Genomic DNA, 26,373 nt, shown 5'->3' with positions numbered 1-26,373 from the left:
AAACTCTCCCCTGTTATGACAGAGGTGTTAATGAAATGTATTATGAATTCTTGATATAAATGTGTGCTATGAAGCTCTGCACAGAAAGTTAAACAGAGGCCTGGCCCAAGGGACCTCAATAGGACTGGCTATAGCAACAGCAACTGGATGGTCATTAAGAAGACTGTATGGGTTAAGCATTCTCTTTAGTTATGACGGAGACTAGCAGATGAGCAGGCTCCAGTGGACCATGGATACGGTCAAACCTGTGTGAAGTTCCTTGATGTTCAAGAGCAGCTGAACAAGGAAGATTAGTGGCCAAGCCTGTCTGAACTAGTCCAGGTTAGTTTTGAGAACATGAGCACCATGCACCCAGAGCTTAATGACATTGGATTAAAGGGTTTGCTAAGCAAAATTCTCAGGGCACAGACAGAGGAGAAGACCAGATATGTTTGAGAGCAAGGAAACAAGGAAGACAGAGCTGTTTCTTAGATGAGCAGGGCTGAATTTAGGAACTTGATGGTGTTTTAATTTGGGTTTAATTCACTTTCACTGGTATGGGAAGGGTACAGAAATAATTCTTTGTGCTCTGTGGTAGTCTTGGTGTGCTCTAAGTATAATGGCTAGAAGTTGAGTGACTATTGCACTGAGATGAACTTCATTACTGTCATGTGCTGATGAAACAGCCTATTTCAGATCTAAATGATACTGTCAAATAAAACTACAGGATCTGATTTTTCTAGGAAGTGAAAAGGCACAAAATTAGACAAAAATAAACACCTAAAATGAATACAATAGATTTAAAAACTAGAATATAGGCAGTTGAGCAGCGCAATCATTTCCCATGAGAGAAATACCATGACATTTCATAGGATTTTCATGAATTTAAAACAATGTTCAAACACCCGAAGTTTGGATGTTTTTGAATTTTGTTGTGACTGTTTTACACGGTACTAATTTAGTGTAGTAGCTTGAAGTACACATTAACAGAAGGCACCAGACTACATGGAAGCACTGAAAAATGAAGTTCTCATCCACAATTTAAGTAAAGCATAGGATGCAACACTGAATTTTCCCACACATTGCTCCATTTCTCTGTACTTCCACCTTGTTCTGTAGGGGTCTCTCCAGAGAGTAGTGCCAATCTGCATGCCAAATTTGAGACTGAGCCTAGAAAAGTGGTCACCAACCTGTAGATCATGATCAACTGGTTGTCCTGGAGACTCTCCCAGTTGATCACGATCTCTGGCCACTAAAAGTCTGGTGGTGTAGCGGGGAGGGGGGCAGGGGTCTCCGTGCGCTGCTCCTGCCTGCAAGCACCACCCCCGCAGCTCCCATTGGCTGGGAACAGGGAACTGCGGCCAATGGGAGCTGCAGGGGTGGTGCCTGCAGAGAGAGGCAGCGCATGGAGCCACGTCCCCGCCACCCCCCCCCCACAGGGGCTGCAGGGGCGCGTTGGCCCCTTCCGGGAGTGTCATGGGTTTGGGGAAGGCAGGGAGCCTGCCTTAGCCCTGCTGCGTCATCACCAGGGAGCCACCCAAGGTAAGTACCACCCAGCGGGAGCCCGCACCCCAACCCCGAGCCCCCTCCCAGAGCCAGCACCCCGTAACCCCTCTTATACCCCAAACCCTCTCCTGCACCCCAACCCCATGCCCCAGGCTCAGCCCGGAGCCCCCTCCTACACTCCGAACCCCTCGGCCCCAGCCCAGAGCCCGAACCCCAACCCCCTGCCCCAGCCTAGACGGAGGATGGAGTGAGGCGGGTGGGGCCTCGGGGAAAGGGCGGGGTAGATCCTAGGTTGCACTTAAATTCAAAAAGTGATCTTGTGTGTAAATAGGTTGGAGACCACTGGCCTAGAAGGTGCCCAGGAATGAGGTCTTAATCTTTGGCCTCTCTCTCAACAAAGATTACCCTTCAACTAAAGCGTATCAATTAAAGATTAATACCAATTACTTGTTTCCAGTGGTGCCCATGCATACAAGTTACTGCATAAGACGATCATCTTACTGCCAATACTTATATTTTAAAATAAGAATATACAATAAAAAAAATCATTCTATTCCAAATACACGTTTTATTTTTCACTTTCCAAATAGAAGGCACTAGCCCTACCCTGAAGAGGTTGTTTTCCAAAAGACAAATGAGACAAAGGGAAGGTGAAGGGGTGCAACAATACAAACAAAATAGTCACGGAGGTAATTGGCAACATTCAATATCATAATGTTTTATTAACACAATGATCTATATTGAGGTATCAAATCTCTGAGCACCTATAATTTGCTCAGTTGAGATACAGAAACCTATTTATTAGGAATTGGACTGAAACTGCCAACTTACTGTGTTTCATGTTGGCCAACAGATACCAACTGCTGAGCTGGAGACGAAGTCAAAACAGTGATTTAATGATAAAGGCTCTATACTGTATCTCTCTCCAGTCCCCTGAGCCATCTTGTTCCTTATGTGAAATACAGTTTAAAAGTTTTCTTTAACCTGCCACCTTTTCTATGAAGTTATGCTATTTGAAAAAGTTTTCAGAAATGTTTTAGGAATCATAAACACTCTAATTTTATATCAGGTAGTTTCAAAATTATTCCTTTTGCATTTTGATTTTTATCACTTACTGGTGACAGTTTCAGAAAAATATTTGTTTGTATTAATCTCTTGTCTTTAAATTGCTTAGCTTCTATCACACTTGGAACTAAACTAGTGACAAGGAAGTTGTGTGTATTTTTAAACATGTTGACAAAACAAAATTTACAGATTTTAAATAATGCATTTTCCAGTGTTTATTCTTGTATCTGTGTTGCCAGCAGGATGATTGTCTTTTGGGGTAAAGTGTGTTCATGAGCACCAATACAATTCATTTTTAATAGGGTCATTAGGGATAATGACAGTGCTGACATGAAGTTACTCTCTTGGGATAAATTATTTTCCTCTCTAGAATCTGAAGTCCCTAAAATCCAATCTGCTGTAAAACCTTACAGGGGAACAACAACAACAACAAAAATCAATAGAACTTTTGCAGACCAAACTAGTGTTTGTTCTGCAATAGTTTTATGGCCTTCCAAGGATTTTTGTGTATTATATCTTTGGTTTCTACTACATCTAAAATTGAATCCTCTAGAAATTTAAATTATTCCATTTATAATAAAGACAGAATTGAATATAAAACACTATAATATACTTTTTTCAGGGTAAAAACATTTCTAGTCACATCTGTGGATTTTTATCATAAAATTATTCTGAGGCCAATGAAAAAATATCAGAGTATAGCCTTACAATACAGCTAGAATGTGGTTTCCTGTTTTTCTCAAAATGTATTCTTTGGAAGACATAAATGCAGATCTTCACAGAGGAAGGATGGTTCTATGTTTAAGACACAGGACTTGGAGATCTGGGTTCTATTTCTGGTTCACTACAAATATCTGTGACACCTCATAAGTTATTTAAAGTATGTTTCTTCTATGAACAGTGATTGTAAAAAAGGCATTGTAGAGTTCCACCATACATTATATATTATGATATGTATGTATATATCGTCTGTGTGTGTATATATAGTAATACATATATTATGTAACTGTAATATATATATATATATATCTACACACACACACACACACACACACACACACACACACACTCACTCACTCTACAATTGTGTGTGTGTGTGTGTGTGTGTAAGGTGTGCTGGGAATGAGGCAAAGGCTTTGCAGAAACTCTTGCCTCCTATGCATTTTGTGTATACATGACTTTAATTGACTATCTGTCATACACAGTATACACTGCTACAAGATGATACATATGCACATCTGTGGTTGTGGAAAAAATAGTTATATATATTATCTGGAGAAACAATAAGTGATCATGTAAACAGACAACATTATAAAGCATTTGCATAAGGGGACAGACTTATGGTTGAACATGTAACCTAGGCATTTAAATTCTGAGTTCTTAAACTGTAAGGCCTTAATACTCTTAACTTAGTTTTTATTGTAATTCTTTATTAATTTAGCATATAATAATAAAATAATAGGTATATCTCCATATATTATTATCTCCTAGAACTGGAAGGGACCCTGAAAGGTCATCGAGTCCAGCTCCCTGCCTTCACTGGCAGGACCAAGTACTGATTTTTGCCCCAGATCCCTAAGTGGCCCCCTCAAGGATTGAACTCATAACCCTCAGTTTAGCAGGCCAATGCTCAAACCACTGAGCTATATTGGAAAAAATTACAACTAAATTTACAACAGAATTGGCCAACACAATCATAAGATATTGAGTCATTTGAAAGTGAGAGTGTATTTGTATCTCTAAACTGGTAACAGGAGAGACTATGTAATAAAAAAATAGGTTAATAATGTTAGTCACTTATGGGATTATCAAATGACAAACTATGTCAGATTTGAAAAGATGAACTTTAGCTCATGTTCCAAGACAGTCTAAATGCCACGGAAATGTATACACTAGGGTGAATGGTTTGATGCCTGAATTTTGTCACAAGTGACAGCAGGCTGCCTTTGTATGCCACTTGGCCCAGGCATGATTTGAATTAGACAGTTTACCTGCCATGCTATGAGGTCCTTTAGTTTTTCTATCTTTTCGTGATCTTCTGGATGCTCATGCATGTATTTTTCAGTAAAAAAAGCCTAATGAAAACAGAAAAGTACCAGTTATTTCAGAAAATGATTGAACATTCACTATCTAGAAAGGCTTTTAGTTATAGCAAAGGAAAATGAATCAAACCAAAAGATTTTGCTACAAAATGTCAGTAATAACATGCCTACAAATACATAATTAAAAGCAATGAAAGACAATTTAAGAGTGCAAGAGATCATGATATCCATCCTTTTGGGGCAGGGAGAGGAATATTATCATATGTTGCTCAACACTGAACCCTCTGGTCAAGCAAGAAGTACTGCTGAAGGTTTCTACTTAGTCCTCCTCATCTACAATTATGAGTATTGTGCCCAAGTGCAATTTTGGGGGTCACTAGGAAGATTAGTTAAATTTTGAAGCCTACAATACATGTTGCAGCACAACAACATTATTTACTTTCCGCAATACTATATATCCGTGTCCAGTGGTTTAAGTGTCCTATGTAGGTAAACTAGGCCAGGGATATTGGAGGCTGGAAGAGTTCTTCCAATAACAGCTCAAAGAGTGCAAATAGAGTGACCAGATGTCCTGATTTTATAGGGACAGTCCCAATATTTGGGACTTTGTCTTATGTAGGCGCCTATTACCCCCCCGCCCCCTGTCCCGATTTTTCACACTTGCTGTCTGGTCACCCTAAGTGCAAACCACATGTCCCAGTTAGTTATCTTACAAAAACTTATTGCCTATGTACAGCAGTTTGAATAGGCACTACTATAGTTTTTACATTTTCACCATTTTTATACTAAGCTTTCATGTGTACATATTTATCTTGGGAAATTGGTCCAATGGTTAATAACCCTCACTGTTAACAATCCTTATAGTTGTTTCTCTTTCTTCAACCCACAGAATTCCTTTATAAATATCACCCATTTATAATATACTCGAGATGTGGAAAATTCCAAAACTGACCTATAATGCATGTTTACATGCACCCGTACACACCACACACACTTGATTAGATTCCATGACCAAACAAAGCTAATTTTGAACATACCTTTTCATAGTTTGTGAATCCTCCCATGACTGCAGGATCCACAATGCCATTAAGTAGCATAGAGAGGGGGTTAATAGGTAGGTCTGCATCATTCAAATGTTGTTGAACCATATTATTGATCTTATCATTTGTTAACTGCATAGTTTCTATTGCATTTTCCAGTGGACTGATTTCAACCTGAAAGAACAGCACAAAAATAAGTTTTAATTACTGGTCCAGTAGTCACGTAACAGGCCACACTTGAATAGTTTGCTCCCCACAAAACCATCCCAATGATAACTAATAGATTTTAGAGTGAAAGAGGAATTTTAGTCAATAGCTGCAGGAAGGTGCCGTTTCTACTAGGCAAGATATATAGTGTCAATACTGCGGTAACTGATATGATATAAACAGATAAAAGGTTTACTATTTTTCACTCTTACAGCATAATTACTGCATAGGCCAAGGCTCTCAGAAAGATCAAGCAAGTCTAAAACATTGGAATTACTTTGACAGAGCCCAAGTGAGCTTCTAGTGAGATACTGAGGAAAATTATTCTATGAAGACTTATGGACATGCAGCTCTTAGTGGATAGACAGGAGTGATCCAGTTACCATTATGGTAACAGCAAAGCCAGCATCTTGGACTGGACTGTCTGATGGAATTTGATTATATGCTCTTCAGAAAGTCACATGTTAAAAAGGGAGAATGTACTTTTGCAGTAACTATTTTGGTAGCCTCTCAGGAAGTTGTATTAAATATGTTATAAAAAAAGGCCATCATATTTGCCTAGCAGATATCACTGTCTTCATTCTATTTTGGATAATTAAACCAAAAAAAAAAGTTTTCTTCTCATACAAAATGAGAAATGACTGCCTAGGAAGGAGTACTGCAGAAAGGGATCTGGGGATCATAGTGGATCACAAGCTAAATATGAGTCAACAGTGTAACACTGTTGCAAAAAAAGCAAACATCATTCTGGGATTTCTGTGGGGATACCGGCTGGCAGAGGGCACTCCACGGCTGGAAAAGCTAATTCCCTGGATGATCAGCAGGAGGCACCGTGCCGGAGAGTCGTTGCTTCACTATAGATGTATTAGCAGGTGTATTGTAAGCAAGACACGAGAAGTAATTCTTCCGTTCTACTCCACACTGATTAGGCCTCAACTGGGGTATTGTGTCCAGTTCTGGGTGCCACATTTCAGGAAAGATGTGGACAAATTGGAGAAGTCCAGAGAAGAGCAACAAAAATGACTGAAGGTCTAGAAAACATGACCTATGAGGGAAGATTGAAAAAATTGGGTTTGTTTAGTCCGGAAAAGAGAAGACCGAGAGGGGACATGATAAGTTTTCAAGTTCATAAAAGGTTGTTACAAGGAGGAGGGAGAAATTTTTTTTTTCTTAACTTCTGAAGATAGGACAAGAAGCAATGGGCTTAAATTGCAGCAAGGGCGGTTTAGGAAAAACTTCCTGTCAGAGTGGTTAAGCACTGGAATAAATTGCCTAGGGAGGTTGTGGAATCTCCATCATTGGGGATTTTTAAGAGCAGTTTGGACAAACACCTGTCAGGGATGGTCTAGATAATACTTAGTCCTGCCATGAGTGCAGGGGATTGGACTAGATGACCTCTCGAGGTCCCTTCGAGTTATATGATTCTATTCCATGGTCTAAAGTTATTTCATTGTTTAAAGTAGGGGTCCTCAAACTCTTTAGTAAGGTGCATTGGTTCTTAATAGAGAGATTGCATTGTATGCACCTCCCTCCCATTGAAATCATATGGATCACCTCCCATCATTTGTGATCAGATAACATCCTTTTGGCAACTACAACAGTTGGTTATGCCTAAAAGTAATATCTGGAAAATATTTAAAATATAGCTAAAATACATATTAATGTGATTTAACACTCTCTATGAGGAGAGCAAGCTCTCTACAGACCACCAGCAAGTCCTCTGAATACCCTAAGTGAGAGAGAGATTTCCACATTTTGGAAGTCTCTCAATTAAAGAGTGTTAAAGTTCTAGCCTATTTATCGAAAAAATGTTGTGGTAGGAATGGAAAAGGCATGTGTGGGGGGTTAATTGGGGCCTGTTAGGAAAATGCAAGTGTGTAGCTGATTACACTCTAATTTACATAAACTCTGCATAAATGAAGCACTTCTAGCTAGCTATCAGTTGCTTAACATGCTTCTGAGAGCCACTTATAATCAAATTTCTTTAGTTGTCACTCTTACACCTGCTATCTGATTAAATCAAGTCTGTTTTAATTATAATTTTTTAAAGTGTGTTTTGAGCATTATTTTAGAATTCAAGGTTTCATGACAAATTACTCTGTCTGTAACTAAGTTTGTGCACACAAACTTTTAAAATTAATACCAAACTTGTAAAACTGTGTATTCAAACCAGAAACCTGATTTTAGAAGTTATGCTCATCCATTCATTACAGAGAAACACCAGTATATGATCTGTGAGTCCAAATAAAATTTCAGAGCTCAAATTTAAAATATTCAAATACTCACAACAACCTGCTTGCAAACAATCTACAGACCAAGAAGTATTAGTAAAAGTGAAGCAAATAATTTCAAACAACAAATTAAAGGAAATCATAAGCTGCTATTAGTTATTTACAAAAAGAAAAAATAAATTAATTCATCTATTAAATTATTTAATCCTCTCTAGTCAATGATTTGATGTGGCATCAACCCTTTATTTAAAATGGAATTTTCTAGTTCTATCAACAACTTATAAAATATTCAAAGGAGTTTCATTCATTGTGTTCTGTAATGTACCCAAAGTATTTATATCAGGAATTAAAATGTTGTGTTATAGAGGTGCAAGATTTGCAATTATGCTGCTAGAGTTTTACCTGATACGAATGTTTATGCAGCTAATAACTGCTTTTGTAGTAAATAGATCTTACATAGTTGGTCAAAAGTCATCCTTTGCTCTCCTCCAACATTAAGTTACTTTTGTTTCTGTTTCCTTTTTTCAACTGTGATTAATATAATCCTTGCTTACAAAAGGCTTATAGAAAGAGCTCCATTAGACAGATTCATGCACATTTCTATCAGGTGCACAGCATTAAAAGTGAACATGTACAAAGTGGATGAAGTGGCCTGTCAGACTGTGTTCTTAACTCAGAAGGTGAAGGAATTTTCATCAGATATGCTAGGTTTTACAGAAAACAATTCTTGCAACAGAGAAGGTAAATGCTATCATCTCTATCAGGATTATGTTGAAAACATAAAAATACAAAAAAAAAATTCAAAATGTTTTATTCAGTTGCCTAATACTGTCAAACATCACATTCATATTCTGTTACTATAGATACCATAGTCATTTTCTGCATTACTTTTGTTCATCTAAATACAACTGTCCAACCGAATCTCAATGGAGCAATAAAATGCTTTTAATTAACCATATGCCAATTGTTCTTTCCCTTTAAAAAAAAAAAAAAAGCCTCACAAGGAAGATTTAAAAACTCCAGCAAGTAACAATGTTTTCATTGCAACTTAAAAATTACAGCTAATTTAGTATGTAAGATATTTTATGGATATATTTTATATAAACAGTTTTAGTTATGAACTAGAAAACGGATGTACACATTTGTTAAAATTCTTGGTGAAGTTTTTAGGGCATATTTTAGCTAACTTTAAAGAACAGAGAGAACTCAAACAACATTTAATCACTAATAATATTTACAAAAGAAATTTAGTCAGCACAAGTAATTTAATTTAGTTTGTCTTCCCTTAGATAAATTACAGTTAAATTATCCAATTCCTACTTTTAAAAAGCAATACTTTTGTGGTCTTTACAAATTAGGGCCCTTGGCAGATTTTTTTTTTTTAAATAATTTTGACAGATATTATATTTATTTTTAAGTATTTTTAAAATTCTTATCAGTTAACATTTTCATAATTGTGCAAAATCATTTGTTTGAAGCATTTTTCAATTTTTATTTAAATTTTCAGTTGTGGGAAATGATAGGGAGGTCAGACAATAGGAGGAATCAGACAATATTTAATGACAATAGATGTTGAGAATCAAAAAGTTAAAGGTTTATAACTGCTAAAACACAAATTGTCAGCTTCACGTCAAAATGTACAAAATAAATATCCATAAATCAAACTCAAGTAAGATCTCAAGTATCTTTTTCTTACTTTGCCTAACTGTATTTTTTTTATTATTAAAACTGGAAATACTTTTTTGCTGATTTGTGTATTTACGGTGAAATTGACACTTAATAATAAAAATCGAATCCTTCCAAGTCTACTTATACAGCAATGAACGAGTAATCCCTTTGATTTTAAGGTGGATACTCCTGTGCTTAAAGGTAAGAAGTGCTGAAAAATCTTGCTGAATCAGGCCCGAGAGTTTTATATGATTCACCATTCATATTTTTGTACCAGTGATGGAAGAATACTACTTTTGCTATCTGAGCATTCACCTTAATCAATAAACAACAGTATTCCTGATGAGAAAAGTTGGTAGGTAAGTCCCCATTCCTTTAGTAGGTTACATATGGTTCCACTGATTAGACTTTGAGGTTAAGCAGAGTAATATACACTGCATATATTCAGTAACCGGGAAAAAAAAGTTCTAAGTAGTCTCAGTAAATTCATCCTCATTTGTCCTTACCATGAAAACTGATTTGACTTCAAACCATCTTAAAATCCCTGGTAATTTATATGCTGTCACATAGATGGTTCTCTCAATCCACATATTCTGCAAATATAACATAAAAAAGGTTAGAAATAGCATGTTAGCAGATTGATAGCTTTTATCCTAACCAAAGATCTACAAATTCATTATCAGAAAGAAGAACGGCAGCAGTATAGAAATTACAAAGCTAAAAAAAAAAATTGCAAATGGAATCTGTATGTGTATTTCAGGGCTATGTCTGTGGCGAGATTGGACTCAATATGCTAGCTAATGTGCTATTTAACAGTCAAACATTGGTCTTTTAACTGAAGGGTAACATTATGTAAAAGCTCCACCTGCTTCTGTTGAACTGTCATTTTCCAACTAATCTGTCTTGCATGTGAAAAGCACATTAAACAAAGTGGGATGACAGACTTCAGGAACAAATTTATCTGTCTACAGAAATCCTCCACTCCATTCTCTGACAATTTTAAATATAGCTGAAAACAAGTTTCCCAGGTGTAACCTTTAGGGTTCTCACATTAGTGCCTTAAAAAGTGCTTTACAGACTGTATTTTTCATCAAAAATCTCAGTGAGTTTAAGTGCAAGGAGAAGCAGCCTAATCTTAAAACATCTTTGTCTTCAATTTTAAAAGAAATTATTGTTTTAATTATTGCTCTCTCATATCTGTAAATGTTAAAGTCATGATGAAAATGTTTCTTTACCTAATTTTGTTTTATCTGGCCCTGCCTCCCCATTTTAAATGGGGAATATATTGGCATGGCTGTCTTTTATTAGCCCCGAGCTCACTTAGGAGCCTAAGTCCCATTGAAAGTTAATAGGACACAAGGGCCAGATTTTTAAAGGTATTCAGGTGCCTAGTGGGATTTTCAAAAGCAACCAGATGCCTAGAGTTAAGCACCTAGGTGCTTTTGAAAATCACATTAGGTGCTTAAGTGCCTTTAAAAATCCAGCCCTAAGCTCCTAAGTGTTTTAGTTATTTTAATTTTTTTAAATTGGAAATCAAGATGCATTGTACATTGTAGCACTTTATCTCGCCAAAACATCTTTGTTGGTTTTTGCACCAGCATCATTCACTGATGATGGGAGCATTTTCTTTCATCTCATCTGGGATCACTTTGATTAGCAGCCAAGTTTACTGTGAGTAGCAGAACAGACAGCTGTGGCACAGGGCTTGTCAAGTGAATCAGGTTAGGCTGGCCTGGTAGGGGGAAACCCTGAGTAAGTATCCTCTGCCTGCAACGACAATCTGGAGTTTCGCAACACACCAGCCCCTCAAAGCACAGCAGATTAAAATTGGCTAGCTTGTATGGAGACATAAGATTGCAGCTCTGTATTCGGAGCAAATGGTGAAATGGACAATGAAACTGGGGAAGCTGTTCACAGTTCTCTGCTCTAGTAAACCAATTCCAGTCTATTCAGCTAGTATCATAGAATATAAGGGTTGCAAGGGACCTCAGGAGGTCATCTAGTCCAACCCCCTGCTCAAAGCAGGACCAATCCCCAACTAAATCCCCAAATCCCTAAATGGCCCCCTCAAGGACTGAGCTCACAACCCTGGGTTTAGCAGGCCAATCCTCAAACCACTGAGCTATATTCAAAGGCATAAGGAGCCTATTATTTTAAAGAAAATTGAGATTTACAATTGAAAAATTATACATAAGTACAAAGTACTGTTAGTATTATTCTTCCTCCTATACCATGAATAAGGTGGGAAGGGAAGGGGAAAGCACTTGATTTTGTGGCTTGTTGTAACCAACTTGGTGGTCACAGGCTGGGATAAGAGAGAGAGCTTTATTGACCATATGGTGAACCATATGGCTTTGTAAAATATGTATTGCTGTAGCAAAGACTGATTTTAAAGGATGCCTGGCTGGGATCCTTAAGGTAAGACAGCTTTCAGTGAAGGATGGTTACATTTTAAGGCCTGACAGTTTTGTATTTCTCCTGCAAAGTGGTCAAGTGTTCAACAGACTAAAACAGCTTTGTTCATTTTTCTTAGTGCTATAAAACAAAATTCATGATACATGTCGTTTTCATTGCACTCATAATAAATTCAGTCCCATTTTATTGCAGTTACAAACATCAACCAACCACCAACAAACCAAAACATAACAGCTATCCTGCATTCACAAAAGAGAAAAAAAATTACCGCAAATTCATTATCTGGGTTTTTCTCTCCTTTTCGGACAGGCCGTGAATACTCAAATCGTTGGACCTCATTCACCCTATAGAAACTGAATTAAAAAAAACAAACAGATCGCATAACTGCAAACATTTTGTATTAACAACATGTTTAGTCGTCAGATCATTTAAATAAAATACTGCTGAACCTCTCTGTTAATAAGGAAGAAGAGTCACAGTTTGCCCCAGGGCTCTGAGCCTGCAGGCATGTATGGATGCAGTGTAGCTGTAGCCATGTCGGTCCCAAGATATTAGCAAGACAAGGTAGGTGAGGTCATTGGACCAGCAGACGTTGGTCCAATACAAGATAAGAACATTATGTTCTTATCTTGTATTGGACCAACGTCTGCTGGTGAGAGAGACAAGGTTTCGAGCCATACAGAGCTCTTCTTCAGGTCTGGGAAAGGAACTCCCAGCATCACAACAAAATACAAGGTGGAACAGACTGTTTATTATAAGAAGTTAGCATGTAAGGGACCATTCAAGGTAGAGTGGCCTGTTAACACTTCTGCAGTCATAGGACAAAAAGAGGAGGTTAGTGGGTGTGATGGGGTGCCTGCCCCTCACTGGCAGAAAAGGGGTTAAAAGGAGCCCTAGGGAGACTGCACTGGGGACAGCAAGGGCTGAAGGGAGCAGCCAATAAGGGCCAAGCAGGCCCATATAAAAAGGGAGTTGCAGGGCAGAGTTCAGTTCTTTGCTGGGAGCCCAGGGAGGAAGGACTGCGTCTCTGGAGGGCTGAAAGAATTGCCAGCACCAAGGACAGAGCAGTGCTGCACGCAGGAACCGAGGGAGCGACAGACAGCTCCTGGCTGGCTGCTGGGGTTTGCAGGCTGAGGCCCTGAGGCAAGGGCAAAGAGGATGCTGGAGCCATGAGGAAGTGGTCTGATCATTTGCTGCAGTAGCCATTAAGGGAAGTAGCTGAACAGCAGACTGCAGGTCCCCCAGAAGGGGGGGGCACAGTGTGTGGCATGGCCAGAGGGCTGTGTCATTGAGGAGGACGCTGCGGTCCTTGGAGAGACGTGGGTCCTAGAGCCGGAGTGACAGCGGCAAGACACCACCCGAAGAGGGCCCAAAACTAATTCCCAAGACAGTCAGCAGGAGGTCCTGGAGTGGTGAGTGCACATCTGTTAGAGTGGGTTACAAAATATTGTAATAAGCGGTAAATCCATAACGAATGGATTTAGACACCAAAAATACTGGACTGAATGGAAACACTGGATTTATTGCTTATTGCAACAATCTGTAACCCACTAATCCCCTTTTTATCTTACAACTGCAGAGGTGTGCCGTTGTTTTTAGTAACTACCAGGGTTTTCTACTCAGGGGCTAAAGGTAGTCTGCAAAGATTAAGTGCCAGGTCCTGGAAACTTTATCAATATCGGCTGAAGAACTATAAGTAGCTAGGTAAAATGGAAAATTCAGCATGATATTGTTTAAAATTCATACTTTACTTTTCTCCTTTCAGCTCTTGTCATGTCTGCGAATATAATGGTTGCTTGGTTCCTGCTTGGCTACAGTATCACATCATTCACTGTACTGTGATGTCGCAACTAACACAGTCCTCTACTTAGGCATGGAGCCAGCCCAAAGAAGTGAAGTAACTGCAGTAGAACCTCAGAGTTACGAACTGACCAGTCAACCAAACACCTCATTTGGAACCAGAAGTATGCAATAAGGAAGCACCAGAGGCAAAAAAAACCCAAAACAAAACAAAATACGGTACAGTACTGTGTTAAACATAAACTACTAAAAAATAAAGGGAAAGCAGCATTTTTCTTCGGTACAGTAAAGCTTCAAACCTGTATTAAGTCAATGTTCAGTTGTAAACTTTTGAAAGAACCACAGCATTTTGTTCAGAGTTACAAACATTTCAGAGTTACGAACAAACTCTATTCCCGAGGTGTTCATAACTCTAAGGTTCTACTGTAACTTTTATTATTATTTATATTTTGGTTTGTGGTACTGCCTAACAGTCCCAGTTATGGATCAGAACCCCACTGGGCTATGAGCTTGGGCTCACCTCCTCAAGCGTTGTGTGTCGGTGTTATCTTCAGTGGCTGCTTATAGAAACTTATTTTTAAAATCAAACACACACTATAACAACAAAGAAGAAGAATTACAGTTTACAAGGGTTTATGTTAATTGAAGTGTTGTCTGCAGGCCATTCAGTCAGATTGGTAAGAAGGTAGAAATAACAGAAAACTCACCTTACAATTTGCTCTGATACCGGCTTGTGAAATTTGGGTGGTAAATCAAGTTTTGGTTTTACAGTAAAACACTGAATATCTGAATTGACAGGTTAAGAATTGAAAAGAGAGAGTTTAAATTATGCAGGAGAGATGGTTCAACTGAGAAATGTCTCTTGAAAATTGGCATAAAGACAGTAATATATCAATAAAAACATAAAAAGTGCAGTGAACTACTGTGCAATTTTAGCAACAATAACACATTCTCAGTCTGATTAGATTACATGAGCATATGCATGTAGCAATTTCCAAGGATACACTGACCAGGGGAGTTTTTAATATCATCGCCTGGTGGAGATGTTGTCTTCATTTTTTCGGCATTTGGAAATTGGGTTAATAACCTTGCTTCAAAGTCTTCACGACGTTCATATTCCTTCCCACGGTAAATGAACACTTTGTTCTGGAAACAAATTAAAGTGAAATTCATATAGTAATATTCACAGTAAATTCACAATAAAATAATATCCTAGTCCTCTGAAAGTGTATCTGGAGGATGCTTCAAATGCTACTAACTAGTGGTAGAAATATAAAACATCTAGTTTACAACAGAATGACACACAACAAATTACAGGTATTATGGTCAAAATTTAGCACAGCGCTGAAGCATTAATTAATCCATAAAGCTTAAATTAATCCATATTCAGTAAAGCCATTAAGCGCATATTGAACTTCAAGCACAGGCTTAAATCCTATTGAAGTTAATTGAACTTTAGTGTGTGTTTAAATAAGGCCTATGGCAAATAATTAAGGCCTCAATTCAGGATAGCTCTTGAGTACCTCTTAACTTTAAGTGCATAAGCCACCTTCCTGAATATCTGAAAAAACATTGGCCCAAATAATCCTCTCTATTGCACCCACAAATCATCCTCTGAAGTTAATGGTGTTTGCATGGTGTATCAGAGCAGAATTTAGCTATTATGTCTACACATTTACAAAAACAATTCTGATTAAATGAGTATTCAAGGAGTATCAGAGATTCTTGCTACATCTAGCAGGACAGTTCCATATAGTCTGTAGTTATAAAATGACATCTTATCACATTATATCTCAACTCTAATGCACAGCACTTCATATACCATCCAAAGACGATATATCTAATTTAGCTTTTCTAAAAAGATTGAGATACTGTGGATTTCATTTTAGTTCTCTCAACAGGTTTCTATTACTATTTTACAGTTATCTGAAAAGAATAGCTTCTATATGATTATTTTAATGCTAGGTCATTTCTACTTATTGCTGTGTGTCACTGAATGATGAAAATTAAGATAAACCGGTAACATAAATCTGAGTTATGCATTCAACAAATACGCTTAATTCTAAAGATAAATATGTTGTATAATAGGAAGCACATACGTTTATAGCACTACAGCAATCAAGACACATTAAAATGAATTTTGATATGAAAGTAACAATCTAATCTGAAAATGTTTTATCTTATTATTCATCTCAGAAGTAAGACTTGTAAAAAAATTATTAACAACCTAATAGAAAAACAATGATTTGTGGAGCATAATGCTAATAATTTCTATAATAGTCAATTAAGTTTGGTTCTGCAATGCTGCTCCTTGAAATTGACAAGAGCTGAAAAATATTTATCTCTATTTGAGAACAGAAATATGAAGATAGATACATTAAAAGTGAATCATTCATATAACTCAAAAAAGCCCCTGAAATACAGGGAAAATCTTGTACTGAGAACCTTCTCTGTCAGCAATGCATTTAATAGCCAAACATTACAGTTTTTATTGCTAATATATAGATATGACACGCTGACCCTTGACAATTTTTGAAGCATAATAAACATGTTACTACAATAACACAAAATTATTCAATTGTGAAGAAAAAGATCAGTCCAATATTAGTAAACCTAGGTTAACTCTCTATTCTTACTTTCCATTATATCCCTTTGAATATACAGATAACACAGTGCTTCAACTGGAAAATTGTGTGTTGTATTCTATGCACATTTCCTGAATGCAAATGTATTACTGGCTGAGATGCTGGAATGTGCGAATATACTGCTATTGTACTCAGATATTCAAGACAGCTTGCTGCCTCTCTTATGATCCCAGTAGAATCATTTCCACAAAGTTGTATTTAACAGCTCTAAATCGTTGACAGATAACTCTGTCCATAATGGGAAATATGCACTCTGTTGTATGTTAATATACATGTGGCAAGATTAATAGTAAATCACAGACATAATACTCTCTGAGAAGTTACCAGCAACTTTATGGTACCTTCTATATTCTAGTTTTGAAGATTACTGCTATTCTCACCATTCCCTGTGTTTTGTTTTGAAGGAATTTTATAAAACGTTTATCCAATTATTTTCTGGGGAAGCAGTCAAGTTTCAGAATTGCAGATCAGCCGATGTCTCACAAGAACAGAATAAGCAAAACTAGCATTTACAACTACATAGACAAAGCACTAGAAAATATATGGTAAAGACAAATCCTGCACTTACCAGGTGTAAGGATTGCATGCCCTCGTGAGAGCTTACCATTTTCATAATTTATGATTCTAACAATTAGAATAGGAAATATCTGCCTGCTGTAATCCCCAATTAGCTAAGTATTATATTTTAATACAATAATTACAATGCAGCTACTTTCTATTCCTAAATCTTCTACCAATTTTTTGTTAAGAATATCTTTAATTTGCAAATGAACTATGACAAAATGTAAGTAAACATCACAGTATCACAAACAATTAGAAAATACTTTTATTAGATATTTTAAACTGTAACTATAGTTCAGACAAAAATAAATTATTAAATTTATCGGCCCTTCACAACCTTCTAATATTATACTAGTAAAAACCTGTTCTCTCTGACAATCATTATTTGCACTCTGTATTAAAGGAACAGTCAAAAGCAAGACAATCATTTAGATTTAAAACATACTGGTTATACATGTTCATTTCCAATTATATGAAAACTTAAGATTTATAAAACACTGGATGTGCTGTAAAGAATAGCTCCGTTTACTACAATTCTACAAAGTCATAAGTGAAAAGAAAATTGACATCTGTTTCGTATAACTACAAAAAGATTCCTATTTACAAATCCTCTCCAGCATGAAAGGAAAATCTGTTCAAACCAAGTGATCTACCTGTAACTCATGGAAGAAAAAAAAAAAAAGAATATTTACCCGTAGAAATGTAGGGAATCCTTGGCCATAGTATCCAACAGCAAAGTAATCTGGTTTAGGTCTTATCACTTTCACAATGTTTTCATAGAACTGTGCTTGCTTTTTCTGTAAAGTAAACAGCAACAACACTTTACTTGAATGTTTCCTTCTAGATTTCACCTGAAGATGAGAATCCAGTGTAAGAGTTTTTCTGTTCAAATCATTCTCTATTAAGTGTTTTTTGCCTTTATTCATCTTTCGACCAGTTATCTATTGATATCTGAAAATGCCAAACTATTTATCCTCCATATTCTTGCTGGTTAGGGTGAACTTTTGTGTTAATGGATATAGAATATGGACAGAATAAATACATACTTCCCCAAAGGAATTTTCCAAAGCACTTGAATTCTGACTTGCAACAACCCTGTTGTCCTACCCTCTGGAAATTTCTTGAGTAGACCTGACCAAAAGTACCAAATTCCATATTGGACTTAGTGATATAGATTAAAGGCTTCAAAGTTGAATCCTGGAAGCACTTGCTGCTGAGCTAGCTGGTCTCAAGGTACTGGCTCACCTCCTTTTTTCCAGCTGCTAAATTGCATTAAAATATGCTAACATTATATAAATATGTTCCTAGCATTACTCTTCAATGTGAACAATTGCTGTAGTTGCAACTGGAATGTTATGCAATTGTGAATGGGAGTGAAGGTGGTCAACAGGACTCTATTTTAAGATGCCATCCATAAAATTGAAAAGTTGTGACATAGACAAATGTGCCACGGACTATTAGGCTTCTCCACTGATCTGTATTTGAACTCAGATCCTTATTTCTTTTAAAATCGGTGGTAAGCTCAAATGATGAGAATGAGATGTGAGGTAAGAGAACAGAATTTATAACTTTACAATATGTACTTATTAACATAATTTCAGTCTACAACATTTTCTATCTGGGGTAGCTTTATTACTGCAATCATATGGCGGAGAGCAATTGGTTTGTAAGACATCAACTTACCAAGTACAGCTCAGTTCATCTTTGGAAAAGTGAATTTTGCAACTGGCAGTAAAAAATATCATTTTGCTAATGTCCTAAAGTCCAATGTTTAACATTTGAACAACAGCCTCTACATAAAAAGTATTCAGAGGTGCTGCAGGATCCAGCTTTAAAAAGCCTCCCAGTAGATGAAGATGGTAGGGACATTACTTTCATTGTCTTATCTCTTCCTTAAACAAACATTAGGAATCTAAACCTCAGGACTGCCAAGCTGTGCTGGGTGCACAAGCAAACTATGCTCAGGGGGGGAGGTGGAGGGGGGCGGGGGAAGTGGCTGTATGTTACCTTTATTCCCCTGTGAACCCTGCCATCATGGGACTGGTCTGGGAATTCTTGAAGCACAGTAGGCATGCCATCTTCTCTGAGGGCAGCAAGGTTGTGGGGCTGGGTATGTTGCCTCCGTGCCACTGGAGGGATCCTTAGCTGCCCACTTAGGCAACCTGTATCTTTCTATATATCTATCTAAGGTACTTCTGTGGTCCCCATTACCTTGGTATTTGAGCACCTCATAACCTTTTAATGTATATTTATCCTCACACTGCTGTGAGGAAGGAAGTGCTTTATCCCCATTGTAGAGAGGGGAAACTGAGGCAGAGAGAGGCTAAGTGACCTGCGCAAGATAACAAGATAACAAAATAAGTAAGTCTGTGGTGGAGCAAAGACTTGAACCTGGGACTCCCAACACCAAAGCATTGCAGAACAATCTTAACAGGTCGGAGAATTAGCTCAGTTTTCACAGATGGTCAGCTACCACTAAAATCACTTTTAGACAGTGTGAGATACACAGTTGGATTGGTATAAACAAGAGAGACCAGCTAAATCTAAACCTGCCTTGCCAAGAAGAGGGCAAAGATACATTAGCTACAAGGATTGGAGAGCAGAAATATGCAGCCTATCAAAGTCCATGTTATGGGTACTCTTGTACTGAATGAGATCTAGCATGCCTCCTACTGAAGAGGATTTGTCCAAATCTCTCTTTGAAATCTAGACAGACAGCAGACTACTTGCAGCTGACTCACTGTTTCAAATGATTTTGTAATTTCAAAAAAATTTGTATTTGAGCTTTAAATTGGAGATGAAAATCTTATGTAATAACTTTTCCTGATAAAGTTATATGCATGTTTCCCTTTATGAAATTCTTTTATATATGAATACTTATAAATACTAAGCTATTATTTAAAAATTATTCTCTGGTTTCATCTGTATGATCCAATTTAAAGATTGACAGTAATTAGCCAGCCAAGGGATGATAGAATCTATATACAGAATCATAGAAATAGGTTGCTAGTCATAGGGTCCCTGCTATGGAACCCAGAATAGCTGGTGGACCCAGGTTCCCCTACCAGCCAGAGGGGAAGTGGCACAGGACCTGGATAATTGGAACAGAAGACCACCTGAAAACAGTCTTTCAGTGATAGGGGACTATATAGTTACCTGGCCCAAGAGTCAAGTCACAAAGACGGAGTATCCCAAGTCCCAAAGAGAGAGGGGCCACAGATCAATCACCCAGCAGAATGGGGTGCCAGACAGGGCGAGAGCTAATTGTCAGACCTAGCCACAATAGGGACTCCTGCAGTGAGTGGAACCCCTTCACATTCACATAGACAACTGCTGCTCAACTGTCAGACTAGACTAGAACTGGTTTCCTGCTAGGACCTGTTCCACACATCATAAATGTAAGTAGCAGTAGAAGTGTCCTTTATATAGCTCTTGAGTCTAGAACTTTTCAATAGAGCTTTATCACTTTTATATGGCCATTTCCCTGGAGCCATCCTACCATCTCCACATGCATCTTCTAACCAGACAGACTCACAAGTGTAGTTAGAACAGTTAAGTGGACATCAGACATGCAAGTTCTCTTAACCAGGGTTGAGTTGCGGGATCACCACATGAGAGAAAATCATCTGTGGAATGGTTACAAAAAGTTATATATGCAAGGGACTACATATCACTTGGGCCATGCTCTATTCTTTGCTGGATATGATGCACAGAAGGAACATCTGATGGATCTGAACCCAGAAGCACGCCAAGGATATAATCTCAAGGCAAGCAACAAAGCCAAGAAACTGCATTCCCCAGGAAGAGAATGTAACATCTGGACAGTCAGTCTCTTTATGGATATGAACTATTCCTGAGGTCTGCACATAAATGGATTCCCTGATGGATGAGATTCCAAGAAGGAATCCTCGACCTTTTGTTGCGATTCACAATGAGATCAAGAATTCGGAGCATGGCTACAGTCTGGAACACTTAATGGTATCTCCTGTAGTTATTGCCGCAGACCAGCAAGTTTTCAGGAGAAGAAATTATTATTATTTAAAAATTACAAAGATTTTTTTAAAAATGGGATTGATGAGAAGCTGAATTAGAAAGTGCACATTCACGATCCAGAATTTAGGTATTGCTGGTGCTAAGGAAAAATCAACATATACCTCTAGAACAATAGTGATTCACAACTTTTTGTAATGGATCAGTGCCTGCCTTCTCTTCCCCAGTATCTTTTCAAGTCATGCCTTAGTGTGCCCAGTAATAATTAAAATATCTGGCATTCCTTAGTCAATTTTGAAAGTAAAACAACACTTTAAGTGACTTTCTGAAGGCTAAATAGTAGGTCAGTGACAGAGATGAAAAAAATTCAATTTCCTGGTTTCCAGTCCTATACTCTGTTCAGTACACCTCATTATTACTAACAAGCTACAAGCTCCACAGTTATTGGTAAAGTTATTATGCAGATGCCCTTTGAAATAACTGTATTTACATACAGTTTAAAAATTTTAAAATAATTCTATCAAAGTCTGAGCTCTCTCTATCTTTAATTGCTCCAGGAATGATAGGAAATTTTCATGTACACATCTTGCCAAGATACATCCATCTATTTTTTTAAAAAATCCCATATTTCCTTCTGACTACAAGTAAACTGTAAACAGATTATCTTCGTTCCAAAATAAAAAACAAACATTTTTCACTTAAGTCACTTCCAAAGATGGTCATTTAATTAATCTGCCAGCCAACATCTGCCCCAAGAGGCCAAGTATATCATTCTTCCCACTGGGCTAGTATAACCAAGGTAAGAGGAGTTTTCAATATTATTTTAAAAACTTAAAAAGTGAAATTCCAGAGAAACTGTTTGATAATATCGATGTTAATTTAAACTGAATGGAAAAGAAACCTACCAGCAGTTCACTGAGTTGTTCATAATCAAACATTTCATTTTCATACTGTTCTGCCAGTTCTTTGCCCAAGGCAATGGCCTCTTCCCACATCTGTTTAAAAAAAATGCAACTGAATTATATACCTTAGACAAACAATGAAATTGGATTAAAATAAATTTAAACAAAACATAGCAAAATACATTCTGATATGCCTGCAAACAACTGTGCATAAAATGTGACAAAATAAATATTTGTGGCAGCTTCTTTCATGAGCCCATCTTTTTATTTACCGAAGATTAAATAAAAATAAACACTCTTCCTACCAGCCAGGCCAGGTATCCAATGTGTGACCAACTCTTACAGTCTACTTGGATATCCTAAAACTCAGGGTTTCTGATAGATTCTGGTATAATCTACAAATCCATATTAGATAAAGCAGGCTACACTTGAGAGATACTTCTTTTGCTTTGCGTAAACATTCATTATATTTCTATTGTCTCTTTTCTGTCTCCTTCAAGCATGAGATTCAAGAGCCACATGATTTGACACAAAATAATTTAACAATAACTAGCAATATCATTCATCTACGCAGAATACAGAGAATCTTAGAGGAATAGCAAGAATGTTTTTAAATGTCTATTTTTCATTTTTACTAATGAAAGAATCATGTTTAAATTCCCATACCAAGAAATCCAAGAATCAGGCCTTACAACCTGTCTTTACGGCTGAAACTTGGCTGGCATCTCACTTAATAAAATATGAGCATCAGAATGAGTTAGATACCAATTTGTTCCATATTCCCCTTTATCTTAAATTTTAAATCATAGTTACATCTCTCGCCGAGCCATCTACTTTCCTTCTCGACACGTGCCACTCCCCTCCTTGCCATGCTGAAAGACACATGGCTACTGCTTCAAACAGCAGCAGCATAAAAATGGGGTAAAAGCGAAGGGGTAAGCACTTGCTTCCCTGTCACTGCCCAAAGACATCTGCCTTGCAGGGAAAGAATTTGAGATGCAGCAACACAAGCTTCCTGAGCTGGCTGCTTAGAAGGTGTAAGAAGAAAGAGCACTCCTGGGGAGATCTGCATGCAGTGAAACTGATTCACAGACGTCTCTTACATGGACACCTGCTCACCTCGACTCTCAACTCTAATAGTGCTGACTGAATCTTGCCAGCCCTTCCCCTTTCTCGCAGCACCTTTCTGTGGAAGAGAGCTGTCTCTTTTCTTCCCCACGTGAGAGCAGCCATGAAAAGGGCTGAGGGACAGAAGAAAAGCTGGTGACATTTATTCATCCAACAAGCTTCATCTAGAGGAGAAGCAGGTGGTTCTGAGGGGAAGTGGGAGGTTTCAGTGGGCTGTGGATTTCATGGAACAAAGCCAACAGGCAGGTCTAACTGAACAGTTTCGCAAAACACATTCAAAAGTGAGCCAAGCCACCCCAAAATCATGAGATTGGTTTAAAAGTGCTGAGATTTAAAAAAAATTATAAATGTTAAGCACATTTTGTTTGCCTTCTGGTTTGCCAGGGTACACTTAGGTCCCATTTTCAAGCTTTTCTCCACAACCATAAGGGCTCAATATTAATGTTTTGGTTTTTTTCCAGATAAAAGCTGAGGTACTCAGGTAATCACAGTATCCTGGGACCCGGGGCTTTAAGAACAGCACCAAAATGGCACAGGACTTACAATAAAATCACGAGAGTTGGCAAAACTGAGTTTTTCTACATATTATCCCAGAGGCTTTTTAGGCCAAAATGAGAGACCTGTGACTGATTGTATGAGCACCATGCTGGGAGCCTGTGGGCTCAGGCAGCCCATACAATTCTACCAGACAAAGTTATTTGACAAACACGCTCTACATGCATGTGTCCATCCAAATCCATTCCTTCTCTTCCCACAAATCAAATCTATTCCTTCTCACCTCCTGACATCCATCCATCAATCCATCAATCAATCCTTCCTTTTCTCTCCTCAACTTCCATTTTTGGTCTTCTCCCCTCCCCACAAAAAAACATTCCTTTGCTCCCTACCCACCTCCTCCACAAAACAAACCCATCCCATCTTCTCTCCACTATGCTCCTTTTTTTTATGTGGGGCTTGGCAATTGGAGTAGGCATGTGGGCTGCATGATAAACAAGACTGCTTCCAAGCTGGTATGGTGCTGAGCCAGGTAGCTGGAAGGCAAGTGAATGCCCCAGCCTGATAGGTCTCATCCTTGTACAAAACCCGGGAGTAAGTACCTCTCAACCCCCTGCTTGTCATCCACCCTACCACATTCCAGAACCCTGAAGAGAAGCCTGCACAGCTTAGTGGCTGCTGGAGCTTGGAACTGAGGGCAGCAGTCAACCGCCCGTAGCCTGGAAGAAGAACCACTCTAGCAGCTGGGGGGAGGGGTGGGAGAGGAAAGGAAAGAGGGAGCCAGAAGCTGGAGAGATAAGTTGCTGTCCGTTGTGGGGAAAGAGATATAATACTGGCTCTCTATGAGCTGAGGGGTGAAAACATTGTCTACAGCTCCAAAGGGAAGCCATTGCTGACTGCAGGAAAATAGGTTGGGGGCTAGTTGCAGACGGAAAGGATACAGTGAACCTGCAGTCCCAGAGAGAAGCTGCTGTCAGAGTTGCAAAGGTGGAATGGATGAAATAATAACCCAGAATCCTCAAAAACTGCTGCTGGATGGTGGGAGGGAGGGTAGTCGTGAGGGGATCTGAAGCCTTGAAAAGCAATTGCTGCTGCTGGTTTGTGTGGGGTAGGAAACAAGGGGTCTAGAACCCCGAAGACAGGCTGGGGACATCTAGGAAGGAGCAGGGACCGAGTTGTGTTGGATTGTCCGGGAACACCATTTTGGCACTTTTTTGGAGAGTTGGCACTGTTTGAGGGAGCCAAAAGGCTGTTCTAGTACTTCTGGTTCTCTCACTTATAAGTGAGTTCCAGCATTTCTTTTTTCAGGACTCTAGCACTATTATGTGGAACAGAGACAGTGTCACCAATCTAATGTCTGCTGCCAGCTGCCTAGTCTGGGACTAATGGGAGCCAGGAATTCATGAGGTCTAAAATTTGGTACATTCAGTTCTCTTTGTAATTTTAGAAGAAATCACTTAACCCCTTTGCCAAAGTTTCTGCCTGTGCAAAATGGGGATCACAACATACTCACCTATTACACAAGGATGGAATGAATATTAGTTAATGTTTTTAAAGAGTTTTGAAGATGGAGAGTGCAATATAAATCCATGCTGTGCCCACACCTCGAATACTGTGTCCAGTTCCAGTCGCCCCATCTCAAAAAGAATACAGTGGAACTGGAAAAGGTTCAGACAAGGGTAAAAAAAGTGATCGAGGGAATAGAATGGCTTCCATGTGAGGAGAGACTAAAAGATAAGGGCTGTTCAGTTTAGAAAAGAGACAACTATGGGGGCTATGAAAGAGCTCTATAAATTCATAAATGGTATAGAAAAAGTGAATAGAGAAGCATTATTTATACATCACACAATACAAAAACCAAGGGTCACCCAATCAAATTAATAGGTAGCAGATTTAATACAAACAAGAGGAAATACTTTTTTACACAATGCACAATTCCCATGGCAATGAGTTCCACAGGTTATGTTGTGATGGCCAAAAGTATAACTGGGTTAAAAAATGCTGGACAAGTTCATAGATCCATCAATGACTAGGATGTAACCCCATGCTTGGGGTGATTCGAAACCTCTGACTACCAGAAGATATGGCTACAATAATTGAGGAACAATTAGAAAAAATCTAATATAGTCTTGCACTTTTTATGTTTTAGACTAAGTTTCTTCTGACTCATAGGAACAATATCCTGCAAATGTATATAAACCAAAACTAATATTTATTGTAGTGTGGTAAGTCAGCAAGTGTAGAATTCTTTTTAAAGCATTGAACTTTTCTTAATGTTTAATACTTCTTTACAGCTTCAGTCATCCATAACATCTTTTGTACAAGTCTGTTTCAAAGAAAATACCCTAACTTTAATTTTCATCACACGTTTTTTTGTTTGGTTGCTCTAGACTTAACTAGTCAGTCTCCAAAACTGGAGGATCACTAGCTTCTGCTTTTGTGAAAACATTTTAGTGACAGATCTAAAGTGACAGATGATCTGTATCAAATAGTTTTCAAAAAACTTCAGGTTTAAAATAAATGTAATTCTAAATAATTTTGGAATCATACCAATACTATAAAGAAGCACATTCAGTCCTTTTATTGAACTCTGCATCAGAACAATAATTCTAGCAGCATATTCCCAATCTACCTTCAGTAACTAGAAGTGTTGCTTCAGTATAAATGCATGGTGTCATTTAATATAAACTCATTGGGCC

The 26,373-nt window shown here is 38.0% G+C and overlaps 1 protein-coding gene across 1 annotated transcript in view; it reads right to left on the bottom strand.

Annotated features, from left to right (window-relative positions):
• The window catches only part of DOCK1 (dedicator of cytokinesis 1), a 530,692-nt gene that overhangs the window by 52,726 nt on the left and 451,593 nt on the right, over nt 1–26,373 (bottom strand). The window contains exons 39-46 of the mRNA XM_026650862.1: nt 22,055–22,144; nt 17,852–17,956; nt 14,958–15,099; nt 14,661–14,739; nt 12,422–12,506; nt 10,245–10,331; nt 5,630–5,806; nt 4,542–4,625 (exon numbers count right to left, since the gene is read on the bottom strand). Of these exons, the coding sequence (XP_026506647.1) occupies nt 4,542–4,625; nt 5,630–5,806; nt 10,245–10,331; nt 12,422–12,506; nt 14,661–14,739; nt 14,958–15,099; nt 17,852–17,956; nt 22,055–22,144 (849 nt within the window). The remainder of the gene's footprint in view (nt 1–4,541; nt 4,626–5,629; nt 5,807–10,244; nt 10,332–12,421; nt 12,507–14,660; nt 14,740–14,957; nt 15,100–17,851; nt 17,957–22,054; nt 22,145–26,373) is intronic.

Source organism: Terrapene carolina, unplaced genomic scaffold (genome assembly GCF_002925995.2).
Source record: "Terrapene carolina triunguis isolate 2854851 unplaced genomic scaffold, T_m_triunguis-2.0 Scaffold95, whole genome shotgun sequence".
Classification (NCBI taxonomy): Eukaryota; Metazoa; Chordata; order Testudines; family Emydidae; genus Terrapene; species Terrapene triunguis.
The sequence above is the reverse complement of the archived record's forward strand: the minus strand, read 5'-3'. Positions and strand labels throughout refer to the sequence as shown.